General features: G+C 56.2%; 1 protein-coding gene across 13 annotated transcripts in view; it reads right to left on the bottom strand.

Moving 5' to 3' along the window:
* Kcnq1 (potassium voltage-gated channel subfamily Q member 1) overlaps positions 1-16936 on the bottom strand; it is a 285308-nt gene that overhangs the window by 45847 nt on the left and 222525 nt on the right. For 2 of the 13 annotated variants that reach the window (XM_046444864.2, XM_046444863.1), the window contains exons 12-16: positions 15593-15668; positions 12829-12897; positions 12026-12072; positions 11300-11361; positions 6510-6929 (exon numbers count right to left, since the gene is read on the bottom strand). In XM_046444864.2, coding sequence (XP_046300820.1) covers positions 6622-6929; positions 11300-11361; positions 12026-12072; positions 12829-12897; positions 15593-15668 — 562 coding nt within the window. In that variant the 3' untranslated portion in view covers positions 6510-6621. Of the gene's footprint in view, positions 1-6509; positions 6930-11299; positions 11362-12025; positions 12073-12802; positions 12898-15592; positions 15669-16936 lie in introns of those variants that run through there. The other 11 variants (XM_046444870.1, XM_046444868.2, XM_046444875.2 and 8 more) reach the window with 8 other exon arrangements.

The raw sequence follows: 16936 nt of genomic DNA, 5'->3' as shown, positions 1-16936 counted from the left end.
GGGCATAAGGAGTCCAGGAGTGCATGACTGTGTGTGCACACCCAGCACCCAGTGTGGACAGGGCACACCTGGGCAAGCCCGAGGGGAGCCATGAAGATAAGGGCGACTTGCACAGATGGTGGCCACAGGAGGGACCCTGGTCCTTCTCCCAACAGGAGTGGCCCAGGCGGGGCACCACAGGGCAGGGCTGCCCCCACGTGTGGTGGCAGAGCTCTGGCCCCTGTGTGGAGCCAGAGTGGTACTGACACCAGGTGCCAGCAAGCAGAGGGCATTGCAGACAGACCAGCAGGGCCAGAGGGAGAGAATGGCCTCAGTTCCTCCTGCCGGCTGATAGCCCTCCTGCCCGGGCCTCCTGGGGATGGAGGGACGGTCGGGATGGCCACCTCTGCACAGCTCAAGGGTCATTTCAGCACAGCAGAGGAGCCTGAGGTCAGGGGCAGGACCTCCACCAGGTCCTGTGGCAGGGCTGGGGTCTGCAGGCCGCAGGCGGGGCCAGGTCAGGCTCACCGACAGCACGTGCCCAACACAATGGTGGGCCTGGACACAGCTGTGGACCCTGAGCTGCTCCTGTAGGAGGGCAGGTGGAGGAGGGGCAAGGGGTTCCCAAGACCCGTTGCCACATGCTGACCTGACCCTGCCGCCTGCAACCCAGATCCTCTTAAGCGCCCACATTGTAAGATGTGTGGGGGGGTTCTGACTTGGCCCAGCTCCGCACGAGGGCCGTCCAGCCTCACCTGTAACTCACGTCAAGAACTAGTGGCCCAGAGATGGCGGGAGGTGGGAACGGCCGGGCCCTGCCACCAGGCTGGCTCAGCCCTGGGGCTCGAGACCTGGCTGGGCCAGGGGCCCCATGTATGTAGGAACCCCGTGCCTTCGGCAAGAGCTCTGCTCGGGACATCAGAACACACAGGCCCAAGGGCAGGCTGCCGGCGCATGTCCGGACTCTGACCCCCAAAGGCAGGACACTCCTCTCCTCCTCCCTCTAGGCTCACAGTGTCCGGCTGGACCATCCTCCCTGCCTGGATGGAGGGGAAGGCTGAGGCCAGCAGGGACAGGGCTGGGAAGGGGCTGCTGAGGTGGGTGGGGAGGATCACCTAGCATCTGGGTGAGCAGGTCTCTGCAGCCCGGGCCCAAGTGACCAGTGACCCCAGGGTTTTCCTGGGTCACGGGATTGAAGGGCACATAGATTTTCAATTATCTAGAGGCTCCTCTCCAGAACCTGGGCACTCCTGTGACTCCTGACCCCCCAGGCAGATACACAAAGGTCTAGTCCTGCGTGGCCACCCACCAGGGCCCTTGTCCCCTTCAGCAGGACTTCCCTGAGCGTTCCCTGGCCACGGGCTGGGATAGCACCGTCCACATCAGCTGGTTGGCTGAAGTGGGGCATCTCCTAGACCCCCAGGGCCCTGAGGGTGGCCTGGAGGTGGGGTGGCGGGGGCTGGGAGGGTGCAGGGCCTGGCTGCCTAGTCCCAGGCAGCCACAGAAGGGCTCTGGCCTCAGGCTCCCTTCGAGGGCAGCAGAGGGACTCCCCTGTGGACACACCCACACCCGCCCAGGAATGGGGTGGCAGTGCTCAGCGTCAAACGACGCTTTCATTATAGGTTTATCTTTGAAACCCTAGACAAAACAGGGCTTGTGTGGTTTGACTGAAGGGCCGGCACCTCGGGACTCCGCCATCCACTAAGACGGCTCCTCAGGAAAGAAAAAATACACTAACCTTAAAATAACCAGTTCCCAGAATAGCAAACTAATACGGCTTCTAAAGGGAGCCCTTTGATCAGGCGGAGCCCACGCCCCCGCCTATTGATGGCTGTGTCACTCAGAGCAGCCCAGCAGCAGGGAGAGAAGTGGTGGGGGAAGAGGAAAGTGGGGAGCGGGGGACCCTGGGGCGGGGGGCTCTTCTGCTTTCTGATGCAACCAGCCCTGGGGGTGGGGAGGTGCTCAATGGTGGCCAGCCACGCCTGGAAGTGGAGCCTCTGGGTGTCACCTTCCAAGGGGAAGGCAGAGGCAGAGGGGACAGAGAAGTCACAAACAGAATCCCAGGCTGGCGGTCCCTGGGATCTTGGAGAGCATGGGTGTCGGAGGGGGTCAGGGAACCCAGGCAGGTCTGCAAGGACGTGTCCCCCTGGGGAAGGAGGGTGCTGGGTCCCACAGTCCTGCCCAGGGCTCCGTCTGCATGCCCTGCTCTTCCTGGGACACTCCTCCACAGCTCCGGGCCTGGACGGGGCCACACTGTGCTCCCTGCCCACGGGAGGCAAGTCTAAAGCTGCCCCTTCCAGCCACCGGCCCCTTGAGGCCATGGAGCCCTCAGAATGTGGCTGTTGAGACTGGAGAACTGAACTCCAATGATTTAATTTTACTGAACTTAAATACGGATCCTCGATTGAGTTATTGGAAAACTTTAAAAGTATGTTTGGAATGACAGGCATGAGAATCTCCTTGTCCAACTGTAAACTCTATGAAATCTAAATACAGACCAAGCCGTTCTCATGAAAACTCAGCATCTGAATCGAGATGTGCTGTTAAGTACACAGTTACACTGGCTTGGGAGGCCCAGTGTGAAGATAAGAAAGTCAAACTACGCCAATGGCTTTCCATTTTGAAATGATGATATTTTGGATCTATTGGATTAAAAAAAAAATGTATTATTGCAATTTTAACTTCACCTGATTTTTAAAAAATCAATTAATTAGAGTAAAATTAACAACTCCATCCTGGCCGGCAGCATCCATGAGCTGACCAGGAATTAGGGGAAGTTGACGGCTGAGAACTCAGTGGAAGTGCAGCCACAGAGCTCAGAGGGGCCTGAGTCACTGAGAAGCTGAGCTGGGCTTCGGGGTCTCCCGGGGATGGACGGCTGGGTTTGACGCCTCAGATGGGAAGCCTCATGGCACAGATCTCGGAGAAGATGGAAGGAAATCCGACCCACTGCTCTGAGCAAGGGAACTTGGTGGCCCTGGGAAGTCACAAGCACGGGCTGGTCCACGCTCTGTGGGGAAGCTCAGACCCACATGACCTTCATGATCGGCAAAAGCTTGGAGCTGGAAGGGCACCCAGGTGTGCGGTAACGGAAGGGGCAGACGTGAGTCCTCTCTGAGACCCCCGACTGCACACCAGGCCTCAGAAATTCCCACAGATCAATTTTAAAATCGATGAGTTCACATTCTTAGAAAAGCAAAGAAAACAAAACACTATGAATAAGAATCAGAAGGAAAAAGACAGATAGAGATGTGTAAAGACTGTAGATTCTGGAATCAAGAGAAAACGAAATCTAGAATATTCACATTTAAAACACTTCAAGTAATTTTAAGCAATTTGAATTCACAAGAGGAAGATACGATAAAAATGACCTCCTGGGTGTGAGCGAGAACGCAACAGAACTTTTATGAATATAAAGAAGGGACATTTAGACTTTATTGGACCAGTTTAATGGTAGATTAGACACAGTTGAAGAAACGAGCAGTGGCTGGAAGATGGATCATCTTGCAGATTTCCAGAAGGGCTGGGGATATACGGGGCACTTGCCTGGCACGTGGCAAGTCCCGGGCCCCATCCCCAGCACTGCAAGAAGAGTCAAAACGACTTCCCAGAACACAGCACAGGTGTACAAAGTGATGGACAAAGAACCAGAGGTCCAGAAACGAGGAGTGGGATGGTCTATCCCGCGTCTAATGAAAGTTCCAGAAGGAGGTAAAGAGGCTGAAGTGAAATCTGGAGACATTGACTGAGAACAACTCAGATCACACCATGGGTGGAGGTGCCTGAAGGAGCGCGGATGAACAAATATCCCTGCGCCACCCCCACCCTCAATCCATGGTGGGAACTGAACAGTGCTGGGGTCAAAGAGAAAATCCTAAGGGTGGCCAGGGGAACACAGGTACGTTTCCTTCCAATTAATGAAAATGTGCCTTCATCTTTTTCTTTTTCTTTTTCAACAGTAACAAAGGAAGCCAAAGGATAATTCAATAAAATTTCAGGTGGTGGGGGGGGGGGGCGGCAGGTACTGGGAATTGAACTCAGGGGCACTTGACCACTGAGCCACATCCCCAGCCCTATTTTGTATTTTATTTAGAGACAGAGTCTCACTGGGTTGCTTAGTGCCTCACCTTGCTGGGGCTGGCTGTGAACTCACGATCCTCCTGCCTCGGCCTCCCGAGATTCTGGGATCACAGGTAAGCACCACTGGGCCCGGCTCAATAACATTTTGATGTTCTAAATAATCCTGTGACGTTGGGCCTAGATTTTATAACTGGTGGAAATATTTTTTTTAAGAAAGACAGTCAAATGGTCATTTTTAAACAAATAAAATCTGGGAAATTTTGATTTTTCACTGAAGGAAATTCTAATGAATACATCAAACAGCAAAAAAAAAAGGGATCCCAGACGTAAGGACTGAGGGAGAAGTGGAAGGACAAACAATAAATGAGCCAATAAAAGGCCAGAAAGAGGGAAAAAATAAACATTAAAAACTTAGTAGAAACGGAAAACACAAAATGTCCTGCTAGGGATTCACCAAATACAATAGAACCAATATTAAATGTGACTGTATGAAATGATCATTAAAGCTCAGTCAGATACACACAGGCACACACACATGTATGTTTGCAAAGGACACAGCTGGAATATATCATTACAGAATTAAAAAGGAGAGCTTTTAAAAATCGGATCCCAAAGTCAGAAAAATTTTTTTTAAGAGCCAAGAAAATAAAACTCCAGACCAGTATCCTTTCTGCATCTAGATATAAACATTCTTAACAACTATCAGCAGACTGAGTCTAACACTATGTTAGAATACCATACGCTGGGAATGAGCAATGTGAAGTTGGTTTTGAATCCCAAAGTCCGCTACAGTATTACGCCATATAAGAGATAAGGGACGAAGCCATGTGCTCGTTTCAGTAGATGCAGAAAGGGCATTTGAGAAAAATTCAGCATTCATTTATGAGCTAGATGAGGTGGTGCACCCCTGTGATCCGCGTTACTTGGGAGGCCAGCCAGGAGGACTGCTAGTTCAAGGCCAGCCTCGCAACCAGTGAAACCCTGTATCAAAATAAAACAATTGAAAGTGAATGGGGGGTGCTGGGGCTGGGGCTCAGTGGTAGAGCACTCGCCTAGCACGTGTGAGGCCCTGGGTTCAATTCTCAGCGCCACATAAAGATAAATAAATAATATGAAGATATTGTGTCCAAGTACAACTAAAAAATAGATATTAAAAAAAAAAAAAGAATGGGGATGTAGCTCAGTGGCCTTGGGTTTAATCCCTTGTACTGCCATAGAAAAATTATAAAAGCCTTCTTAATGAGCTAGGGGTATACCCTCAACCAGTGAAAAGCATCTATGGAAAACCTATGGCTAATGTCGTACTTCATGGAGATGACAGTCACTTTTATCACCAGATGGCCACGTCCATTCCACACATGACTGGAAGGAATCAACAACAAAACTACCAAGACTAATAACAGCAAGTATACAAGAGGAATATAAAATCAGCTGTACTCGTATAGCCTAGTAACAATTCAAAAGTGAAGGTAAGAAAACAATTCTATTGATAGTAGCATGGCCAACAAAATTCATAGGACTCAATTTAGTAAAAGAAATGCAAAATTTATACTTCAGAAACTAATAAAACATCACTGAAAGAAATTAAAGTACATCAAATACATGGAGAATATAGGAATATACCATGTTCATGGATTATCAGTCTTACTTTTGTTAAGATGTGAATTTTCCCCAAATGGATCTAAAAATTCAGTGCAACCCTTATTGAAACCCCAGCAGGCTCTTTTATTTTATTGGTAAAAATCAGCAAGTTGATCCTAGAATTTGTATGAAAATTTATAGGTTTCCAAATGGGTAAAAACTGTGAAAAAAGAATAAAATTAGGAGCTCTATATTACTTGATTTCAAAACTTACTGTAAGTCTCTAATAATCAAAACAGTACAGTGTGGGTTTGAGGATAGGCACATAGACCAATAGAACAGTATGGCAAATGTACAAGTAAACCCAGACATTTTGGGGCAATTAATTTTTCATGAAAATTTGATGAAGGAAAAAATGTCTATATGTATGCATGCATATATATATATATATATATATATATATATATATATTGGATAAATGGTGCTAAGCAGCTGAATGTGTCCATAAGTTAAAGAAACAAAACAAAAACTAAAACTAAATCACTTAGACTTTGCCTCATACCACGCCCCCCAATTATCTCCAAATAAAACTCAGACCTAAATGTAAAAGCTAATTCAACACAATTTCTAGAAGAAAAAATAGGAGAAAGTGTTCCTGTGCTTGGATTAGGCAAAGAGGTCTTGGAACATTGAAAGCATGAGCCATACAAGAAAAGACAAATTGGACTTCATTAAAATGAAAAAGTTCTGTGATTTAAAAGACACCATTCAGAAAATGAAAAGACAGCCGCGGAGTAGGAGGGACAGTTTGCAAGTCAGACGTCTGATAAAGGATTTGTATCCAGAACATAGAAAAAAACACTTGCAACTCGATAATACAACAGACTACTTAATTAGCAAATGGGAAGGAGAGTTGGATAAACATTTCACTAAAGACGGCCATGAATGGCTAATAAGCACATGAAAAGTTGCTCAACATCATTAGTCATTAGGGAAATGCAAATCAGACCCACAATGAGATGCCATTACATCCGTACTAAAAGGGCTCCGGCAGGAGAGGCCGGCCATACCGCGCGTTGGAGGCCGGAGAGAACGGACCTTTACCCGTGACTGGTGGGAAAGCAGAATCCGAGAAAGGCTTTGGAGGACAGTGTAGAAGTTTCTTGGAAAGCTACCCCGTCTGTGCGGTGACGATCGATCAAGGCCCACAGACTCCCCAGTGAGGGCAGAGAAGTGTGTGCCAGTGGCTGTGACCACCACCGCGCCGGTGGCTCCAGCAGACACGTTCCCTGCGGGTACAGAGGGCGAGTTTCAAAGACTGACCCCATATTTTGCCATGAGTCGTATGTTAAAACCTGGCAAGGGAATGTCATTGTCCCTGGCAGCAGAGTGGCTCGCTGAGGATGCTTTCTACAAACTCCACGCAGGAAACCTCTCGTCTGAAGAACGAGAGGTGGGGACGGAGATGAGGAAAACACACAAGTGGGTGGAAATCAAGACTAAATGCCATTTATCAGAACTCGGAGATGCAGTTGGAGTGATGTTCGGTGGAAAACTTTATTACCTTAAATGCTATAAATAGCTCTAATGCTGTCGCCTTATATATCTCAGAAATCTGGAAAAAGTCAGACGAGTAATGGGATTACTGAAAAGGGATAGGATTCATAAAGCCAACGATTTGGTGAAAATACTAATAAAATGGGCAAACACCTAGCAGGCTGGATGACTGGGGGCAAAAGCCGAGGCACACATTAGTGACACTGGGAGTATAAAAGGAGACAGGAACCCGAGGCTGGAGTCGGTGGGACGGGAGGTGCCAGCACCTCCGAAAACCAAGTCAAAGCGCACAGATTCCCGGGACCCTCGCTTATCGAAACGGACACGAGAAAAAAGTAGCAGATCTGAAGTCCCGAATCCTTAGCCATCAGATCAGTCCTCAGGAAGGGCCTCACCCAGCGCTTGGGGTGGCCTAGGTGGCCTTGGGGTGAGTTCCACCTTACACTCAAGAGAAATTAAAAATTCCAACCTTGGGCGAAGTGTTCCAGCGCAGGGAAAAAGCAGAGCGGCTGTGAGCTCACATCACACAAAGCCAGGGCTGGGGAGGGCCCCCGACAGGGCCCCGCCTGGAATCAGCCCGCCAGAGAGGTTCACACGGCTTCCCAACAAAACCTCAGCCCGTGTATCTCGGCAGCACGTGAGAGATCCTATATCGGGGCCTGGGGAGGCCGAGGTCTGCAGTGAGAAGTTGATAAAAATCCAACCCGGGCAGGCAAAGGCCTGGCCGGGCAGGGCGCGGGGCTGGAGAGCAGCGTGGAAATGGCTCTGGAGGACATGGGGAACCCCTGGGACCACGATGCCTCAGAACCGGCCTGCAGGCTCTGGATGAGGGGCTTGGTGGCAATTCTAGGACAGAGACCACCTTGTGGGTGCACAGCTCAGCAGAGGGCCGGTGGGGGGGGGCCCAGCCTGAGGACCCTTGATCAGCAGCCCTCATGCTGCCCACCAGGCCCTTCCCCTGACCACCACCAGAGCCCATGGACGGCGCCGCCTGCTCCTCACCCCACCCTGGCCCTCGGCCTTGGTTCAGAGAGACCCCTGCATTTACCAAAGCCCTGTTTTCTCTCTCTTGATCTCACCTGTCCCTGACCCCTGTCTGTGGCCTCCTCGGGGACCTGTTTTTTACCTAACTAAATTAACCTACTCAAGAGGACTTATCTGGGCAAACATGAGCCCTCCAAAGTACAGAAGACCGTGGGGGAGGGCGGGGGCGGGGGCGGAGGAATTTGTTCCCACGCCGGCTCAGGCCTCTTGCTCCCAGGAAGGGAGGCCAGCAGGAGCAGACCTGGTGTGGGGAGGTTTCTGTGCTGGGTGTGGGGGGGTGTGAGGAGAGCCTGGAGAGTCAGGACAGAGGTAGAGGAGGACAGGGACCAGGGAGGGGGCGTCCTGTAGGCTGAGTGGGGCTCTGAGTAGGACCGGCTCATCCCACTGTCAAGCAGGGCCCAGGACTTGGGCCAGAAGCGAGTCTGTGGGGCCTTCTCCCTGGGGCAGGTCCCCAACCAGCAGTAAGGGAGGAGGGGCTCCTGGCCCTTGAGACGGCCTGAACAAGCTGGTCTCCCTGTCCTCCTGAGAGGGGGGACCAGCCATCTGTGAGTCCCAAAGGCCCCTGCCCCAGCCCTCTCAGGCCCACTTCAGAGCTGAGGAGCTGAGCCTTGACCCCTGGCCCCGCAGCCAGCTTGGTGGGGTGGGGATGGGGGGAAGGCCTTGGGGGGGAAGGTCCAGGGGCTCCTGCTGGGGCTGGACAGGCTGGCTGGCACCGGCTCTGCTGTGCACCCACCGGGCTCTGAGGGATTTCCTGTCCCCTACATCCCGAGGTCAGCAGGATTGCGCTTGAGTTGTTTATGGTCCTGATGACTGCATTGATAACTGCGATAATGTGGGGCCCAGGCCATGCCACTGTGCCCTCTGGGCCCAGCAAAGCCCTTTCCCAGGGTCTGTCCCCACGGGGGATAGCGGGTACCAGGGGGACAGTGGTCACTGGCAGGGGATGGGCTGGGCAGGCTGCCATCAGCTGAGCCAACATCGGCTGGTTGCTGCCTCTGCTCTGGTCGGTGCACCTCTGCCAGCCCCTTGACAGACAGCTGGGGTCCCAGTCGGGCCCTGGGAAGGGCCGAGGTTCTGGGTACAACATGGGTGCTGCTTGCTACCTGGGAAGCCCCAGGCAGGGGATGCCCCTCAGACCGGATGAGCCCTGGGGACAGGGGGCAAGGCAGAGCGGTGCCTGTAGGGTCTGCGGCGGGATCTCCCAGCAGCCTTGGCTCAGAGCCGTATGCTGAGGCCAGGGGGGCTCTGAGACTCACCCCAGCTTTGTGCCTGAACCTGGCCCCCAGGGATCAGGGACTCCAGCTCTGCACCCGAGGCAGCCCGCCCTCACCTGAGCCCACCCCCCGGCCCTTGGTCAACCTAGGGCTTCATCTTCATGCTCAGACCCCAGCAGGCTCAGGCCTGGGGAGGGGAACTTCCCAGGAGATGCTGTCTGCCATCCATGGTCACTCCCAGAGGACACCAGGCTCTTAGTCCGGGTGCCCTGAGCAGGATGCCCAGGCCGGTAGCCTTTCCCTGGCTCCGTCATGGCTCCCTCTGATATGCTTGGCTCAGCCTCTATGCAGAGCCCCTGTGCAGAGGGAGAGCCAAAGCCAGGCCCGGCTCACAGATGGCTCCTGAGCCTCTGAGCCTGACCCTAGTGAGACCTCCATTTGTGGACTTTGGTTCCCGTCCTGCCAGATGGGGCCATCTCCTGCTGGGCCAGCTACCTGGAAAAGGCCACAGGACCACCCAGTCAGGCCTGAGCTGCTTCACGGTGACCAGGCCCTCCAGCAGGGCTCAGGTGTTGGGGATGTACAACCCAGCAGGCCAGGCCAGGAGCAAGGGTCCCAGTGGGTACTGAAGCCTGGGCCTCCCTCTCCTTCTGTGATCCCCTTTACCTCTTGGGGTCCCAAGGCCTCCCTGGGCCAGGGGCAGCTTGTACCAGGTGGGGAGGGGACAGACTGCAGGCCCCAGGGCCCAGGAGTGGGCAGGGCAGGGATGGAGAGCGTCCTGCGTGGGCTGCACCCTGCCCCACCTGCTCAACTGTAGCCTGGATTGGGAGTAGGCTAGAGCCTGTTGTTGTCAAGGCAACGGAGCAACCGTGCTCCCTGCCCAACCAAAATTCCTCTATTTTTAGCTTCTCAGTTACTTTCAGATAAAATCCATGTAGACAGACGAGCTCTCTGGCAAGATAACAGCCCGCCTCAAACCACAGAAACTTCAAAGTGGAGCCGCAGGGGGGCCATGGCCTGAGAAAGGCCCTCCTGCAGCTCAGAACCTCCTGTGGCTCCCGGGCCGCCCTGCAGAGAGGCTAGGTGACAGACCGAGTCTGGTAGGCCCAAGTGTCCCCATGACCTGCCCCATGTGGGACCTGGCACCCTGGAGCACAGGGAGCACACCCAGGCCCTGTACTCCACTCGAACACCCCTATTCCCAGTTAGGACCCTACCGTGGGAACTGAAGGTGGCCTAGGTGGGGGCCAGGGTAGCCCACCTGAGCTGACCCCCACCTTCGTACCGCCGGGTCCAGGATGAGCCAAAGATGCCCCCATCTGTAAACCTGCCTCAGCTGGGTTGTCCCGTGCCCTGCCCAGAGTGGAGGCTCCAGGCAGCTGGAGCCAGGGGACAGCAGGTACCAGGCAGCTCCCGCCACCCCTCCACTTAGGACACCCTCCGGAGGCTCTTGGAGCACACAGCCGACTTCGGATGTGCAGGAGAGAGCAGGGTTATGGTGACGGCCCAGCATGTCGACCTTGTGCTCTCTCCCCGCTGCTCAGGGCAGAGGCAGGGCCACAGGCCTGGGACGTGAGGCAGAAGCAGCAGCCTGAGGAATCCTCCTCCCCGAGGGCACGCGGGCTGCCGCTGAGGGGCAGCGCATGGGTGGGCCCGCACTGCCCACCTACCCAGGATGCGGTTCTCATGAACTCTAGGAGGGGGTGGTGGGCACAGGCTGCCACTTGCCAGGAAAGATGCTCACAGTGAGCGTGGGGAGGGGGGATGGCACAGCCACGACCAGCCCAAGTCCTGAGTGCACACGGCGCAGTGATGCCTGGCCAAGGGCCCAGCGTGCGGCCTACCTTGTCTTCCACCCGGTTCAGGCGGGCGCCGAGGGTGTTGCTGCCGCGGTCCTTGCTCTTTTCTACGGGGTGAAGCATGGGAGTCAGGGAGGCGCATCCCCAGGTAGGGCAGGTCCCTCTCAACTGCCTCAGGGAGCAGGGGGTGGGTAGCAGAGGGCCAGAGGCCTGAGCCCATGAGAACGTCACTTAGAGCCCTGGGTGGAGGACCCGAGGCTGGTGTGGAGGGAGGGCAGAGCTGCCATGGCCCTGAGCTCCATCCTGCCCCCAGTTCCACGACCTCCACGAGGGGCTGCCGGGCAGGTGTGCTGTCTGCCACGCAGACCTGTCACTCCAGACCCCATGGGGCCGGGGATGCCTGCCGGCTCAGTGGCACCCCGGCTCATGTGTGAGGTCCTAGGGCCACCCTGAGGAGCAGGCCTTGCCCTGTCCCCCTGGTGTGACAGCCCCAGTGAAGTCACCCGGTCCTCCCAGGACCCCCTCTCAAGAGTGGCCCTCAGAGCATGTTCCACACCAGATCCTGCTGTCAGTGCCCAGAAGCTCGCCATCTGAGGGACCCAGGTGGGTTGTCACATGACCAGAAAGTTCCTGGGTGCACAGGGTGCCTTCCTGCCTCTCCCACCCCATGCCTTGAGCCTGTTCTGGCCTGAGGAGAGGCAGAGGTGGGCACAGGGCTGAGGGAGCGTCTGGAGGGGCTGCCACATCCGGGGGCTTGATGCACGAACCCACCTGAGACAGGGATGAACAGGGAGGGCTTTCCGATGGACTGGTCCAGCCTGGGAGGGAAGGAGACGGAGACCAGCTCACACTTGGCCCAGGTACCACATGGATGCCCAGTGGGGGTGTGGCGGATAGGCCGAAGTGCCCCGCAAAACGACATGCCACCCGCCCACACTGGACACTCAGAGACACCACCCATAGGCCTGCCAGGCGGCTTCTGAGCCCCCAGAGACGTATGTGCCTGAGAGCCTGGCAGGAGGCTCAGAGAGGAGGGGAGCAACTGGTCATCTCGTAGACTCCCACCCTGGTGGGGCGAGTGGGTCAACGATAGGGGCCCTGAACCCTGGCCCCACTGGCGATTGGGGGCGATCCATTCTCCCAGCTGGGCCCCGTAACCCGGGGAGTGAGGTTCCCAGGTTAGCCCACTGTGGAATTATCGCTGGTCTAAACCTGTGCTGGTCCCCAAGGACTACGCTGCTTCCATGGGATCAGGATCCAAGCCAGAAACCCAGAATGTGCTGACTCACAGCTGTCAGGTCCCCAGCTCCAGGCCCAGTGGTAGGCTGACCCGTGGGTGGTCAGACCCAGGGATGGAGAAACCCTGGATGGAGGAGACCCCGGGGGGGCAGGTGTCTTGGGGAGAACTCAAGTTTCTTCCCTCCCTGGGACCAGCCAAGGGATCAGGCCTTGTCCACTGTGAGGCTAGGGCAGGGCTGGCTGGGGCGAGACTCAGCATGGTGGCAACCCCCCCCAGGTCCCGTGTTCCAGCCACCCTTCTGTGCCCACCTTCTCTGCAGCTCTTTGATGCGCACCATGAGGTTGAGGTGGCCTTGAGAGTACTGCTCGATGACATCCCGCACATCATAGGGCTTCCTTGCTTGCTGGAGGCCAGAAAGACACGCGTCACATCCCCTTGTGTCCCATGGGGGGGACTCTAGGCAGACCCCCGTCCTGCACATGCTCAGCAGCAAAAAACTGCCCTTGGGTGTAGGCTAGTGATGCGGCCCTGGGCTCTAGCTTCTCTTTCTGTAAGAGGGGGTGGCTAAGCCTGGCTCCTTCCTTCTGTAAGAGGGGATGCTCAGCCCTCGTCCTCTCTCTGTGAGGTGAGATACTAAGTTTGTTCCCTGTAAGATGAGTGCTGGGCCTTGCTCTTCTTTTCTGGAGGATGGGATGCTGAGCTCTCTACCTTGCTCTGCCTGACAGGGAGGGAAGGAGAGTGGATAAGACGTTGGGTTAGAAAGCCCAGGGAACTCGGAACCGGTACCTTGCCAGAGACAGAGGGGCTGTGGCTGAGTCCAGGGCCCATGCCTCTCCCTGGCACACAATGATGGTGACTTTGAGTCCAGCGGCCAGCTGAGAGGCTCTCCCTGGTGCGCTGGGGCGGGGGCGGGGGTGGGGTGGGTGGGGGATGGGGGGCCCGGGAACTGCTCTGTCCAGTGCTCAGGGTATTGCAGGTCTGGTCCTGGGCTGGGGTGGGTCATTGTGCTCGTGCCCAGACCGCTGGGAGCCTTTGGGCTGCCATGTCTAGGTGTGTGTGCAAATGTGTGTCAGGAGCTTCTGCAGAGACGTGTGCAGCAGGAGAGCAGGAGGGGGCAGGGCAGTGTGCAGGGGAGCAATGCCCTGCTGGCTGCCTGTGGCCAGCGGCATCCCAGGCTGCTGAGGCTTATCTTGGGTCTGCTCAGGGTCTGTGAGGCCTCTGTCAAGTGGCTGCCTGGGGCCTGGCTGGAGAGACCACCTCAGGTTCTCTCCAGATCTAATGTCCCCTGGCTGCAGCAGGAGCCAGAGATAGGCCGACCTGTCCAGACAGACCGACAGTGGACGGGGGCATGCAAGGCGAACTCCAGGGGCTAAGAGCCCTGGCTCCACAGGCCAGACATAGGGGCGGCTGGCTGGGGGCTTATCGGCTGCAAGGCAGGCAGGGGCGTCGACCGCCACTCCTGCAACTGGAGGCCAGCCGGGGTAGGTGGGATGCAGGTGGGCAGACCGCTGATGGGGGAGTAGAGGTATTCCCAGAACTGGCATGGCTGACGCAGCCCTGGAGCCCCCAAGCTCCCCCGTCCAGAGCTCCTCCTATCCCTGCGTCACTCCTCGTGCCTGGAGGCTCCGGCCTGAGAACCAGCCCTCAGAGGGAGCCCCAGGCCCCACCCTTGCCCAGGAGCCCTGTCCTGCAAAGGTCCTGCTGCTGCCTGGTTGATTCAAGGCTCCCAGGGCCTGGGGTGGCAGTGAGAAGCGGAGAGCTGAGGTGTGGGTCTCCCAGCTGCTCTGGAAGATTCTCAGGCCACCATAGGGACCTGGGCCTGTGTCCTGAGGCAGAAAAGGGGTCCCACGGCCTGGACGGAAGTGCAGGGCTCTTGGCCTGTCCCCTGGGCCCTGCACCTATGCCACCATGTGGTTTTCTTGCCTGTGTCACAATGATGGGCCTGCAAGAGCCACGGCAGATGACCTCATCATCTCAAGTGGACCTTCCTGGGAACCGTGAGGGTTCACATGCTCTGCTGGATGTCCCCAGCACGGCCCCACAATCCCAAGTAGGTCCTGGGCTATTCTGGGCTGGGGCTCTACCCTGTCCCCACCGGGGCCCACTTTCTCAGGCTGGGGACCTTCGCTGCCCTGGTAGAACACTCAGAACCCTTTGTGTCATCAAGGTGAAATCAGCAGCTCTAGCTGTCTCTACCAAGCTGCTGCCTGGCAGGGGTGACACACCTGGCCATTCCTTTGCTCTTGGGGACTGTCCTGTCTGCACCTGATCTCCAAGGGACTTCCTGCAGCCTGTTCTCACCTGGGAGGGTGCTGGCACCTCTGGTGCCCTGCGTGAGCTCCCACCCTAGCAGTCAGGACCAAGGGCCCTCTATGCGGGTGCCAGGGTAGGGGATCCACACAGCATCGCCACACCTCATCCATGGGCCCCCATCTCCCCAGACATCGGTGGGCAGACCTCCCAATGCTGGCTGAGAGTGGGCTCTCTTCATCTAACGGGATGACAGAAGCCAGCCTGCCCCCAGCTGCATTCTCTAGGGACACCCCACCCCACGGAGGCTGGCAGCCCAGAGCTGCAGGCCTACTCAGCTGGGAGACCCGCTCACGGAGCAGGGCAGGACTCCTGCCTTCTCCAGACCTGCACAGTGGAGGGCCTGGGTGTGGGGAAGTTTGTTGGGTCCTTCCCAGGTGGCTTGGGGCAGGTTCTGCCATCTCTGGGTCACTCCAATGGTATCCACCTGTCCCTTGCTAAGGCAGCCTTGTATGGCCCACAAGAGGGCAAGTAGAGTGAGCCCATGTGGTGCCACCTTCCAGTTAGTGATGAGGGAGGCCGTGTGGGTGCCCTCAGGTGCCCAGGCCAGGCCTCAGCAGAAGTGTCCTGGGCCAGGCCTTCTGTCGGGGTGGGAAAGGACTTCCCAGGGACAGCAGTGAAGCCCTCACAGGGCGTTGGGTGATGGTCCTGCATGGCCTTGCCCGTGCAGCTGGCAGGTGGAGACCCTGGCAGCCCCCACTGTGGGCAGGAGAGAGTACGAGGGGCTTGCGCTACTGCAGCAGCTGCATGGGGCAGGCCGAGGGCAGACGGCTTGGCACCGGACTCACCTGGAACTTCTTCTTGGCCACAAAGTACTGCATGCGTCGAATGACCTTGATGGTGGCCCGATGGTGCTCCCGGAGCCTGTGGTGGGGAGTGGAGAGGAAGTGTGAGCAGCCACCTCTGCGGGTCATCCTTGTCACACTGTGAGAGGTGCCAGTGGCCCTGCTGCCCACAGACAGACCCTCCAGAAACAAGGAGAATGTTCAAGTCCTGGGGCTCCAGGGGAGGCAGGGGACAAGGGTTTTGGAACAGGAATGGGTTCACTTCACTGTGAATGGGAGGAGGGCCCTTTCTGTTGGTCATTCAGAAGAGGGTGGGAGTCGGGGCCTCGGGTTTGAAGGCCTGGGCCTCAGGCTCACAGCACAGTAAAGGAAACGTCCTCCTGGAGGCCGTGTGGGTGGTGCAAGACCCCCGCCGGTGGCCATGCTCCCAGCTGCACTAGCTGGCGGGCGCTCGGAGAAGCCAGGACAAGCAGGGAAGAAGCATTGCCACCCGGGTCACCCCACCTGGGTCACCCAGGCCGCTCTGCACAGGGCACAGCATGGGTCTGCTTCTAAAGTGCCTTCTAGAAATGAAGTTTCTTCAAGAAACACCAGGGAAAAAAGAAACGCGAGGTTCGATATGTATGTGCACAAGGAAGAAAACACCAATGTGGAGGTCACGGGAGCTTCCTTTCGTCCACAAGGCTCGCGCCTGACCAGCCCACCTGCTGGGCATTTACTGTGATGACCAGAGTACACAGCGATGATAGCGACCGGCTGTTGGAAGGCTTTTAGAGAATGCAGGACTCAAAGGGCCAAGATCCCAGCAGGAGGGGACACAGGCTGAGGTGAGCCCACACTCAGGCCGCGTGTCCTCCTCATTAGGGGAAATCATTGCACACAGGACACCCGGGCTACTCGGCTGAGAGGAAACCAGTGGAGTCCAGGGCCACCAAGTTGCCAGGAGATGAGCAGACCAGATCCTCGTGGGCAGGCCACAAGCTGTTTCCCTGGAACCCTCCGTGAACTCCTGATCTGGCACGTGGGTGAGATTTGGAGAAGCAGAGAGAGGCAGCTGCCTCGGGGTGCAGAGCCAAGCAGAGACCTCCACAGGCTCGTGTCCCCTGGGAGAGCGTCCTGGGGACTCAGATGGACTCACAGACCCCCACACTCTCGGTTAAGCCTCGGCTGTCTCAGCCCTGACCGGAGCAATCTGCCCTGACCAGGCTGTTCTTGCCTGCCAGGAGAAAATCCTGCAGAGGGTCAACATCACCGGGGCTTTCCGTTTGCTTTTCATACATGAAAGATTGAAAGTCAAGGGAAAAAACAGACCTTAGAAATAGATCTGAAGTTATGGCAATGTAGAAG

Source organism: Marmota monax, unplaced genomic scaffold (genome assembly GCF_021218885.2).
Source record: "Marmota monax isolate L192 unplaced genomic scaffold, Marmota_monax_Labrador192_F-V1.1 WCK01_AAM20220418_F8-fsc00038, whole genome shotgun sequence".
Lineage (NCBI taxonomy): Eukaryota > Metazoa > Chordata > Mammalia > Rodentia > Sciuridae > Marmota > Marmota monax.
This window is presented reverse-complemented; position numbering and strand designations above follow the sequence as displayed.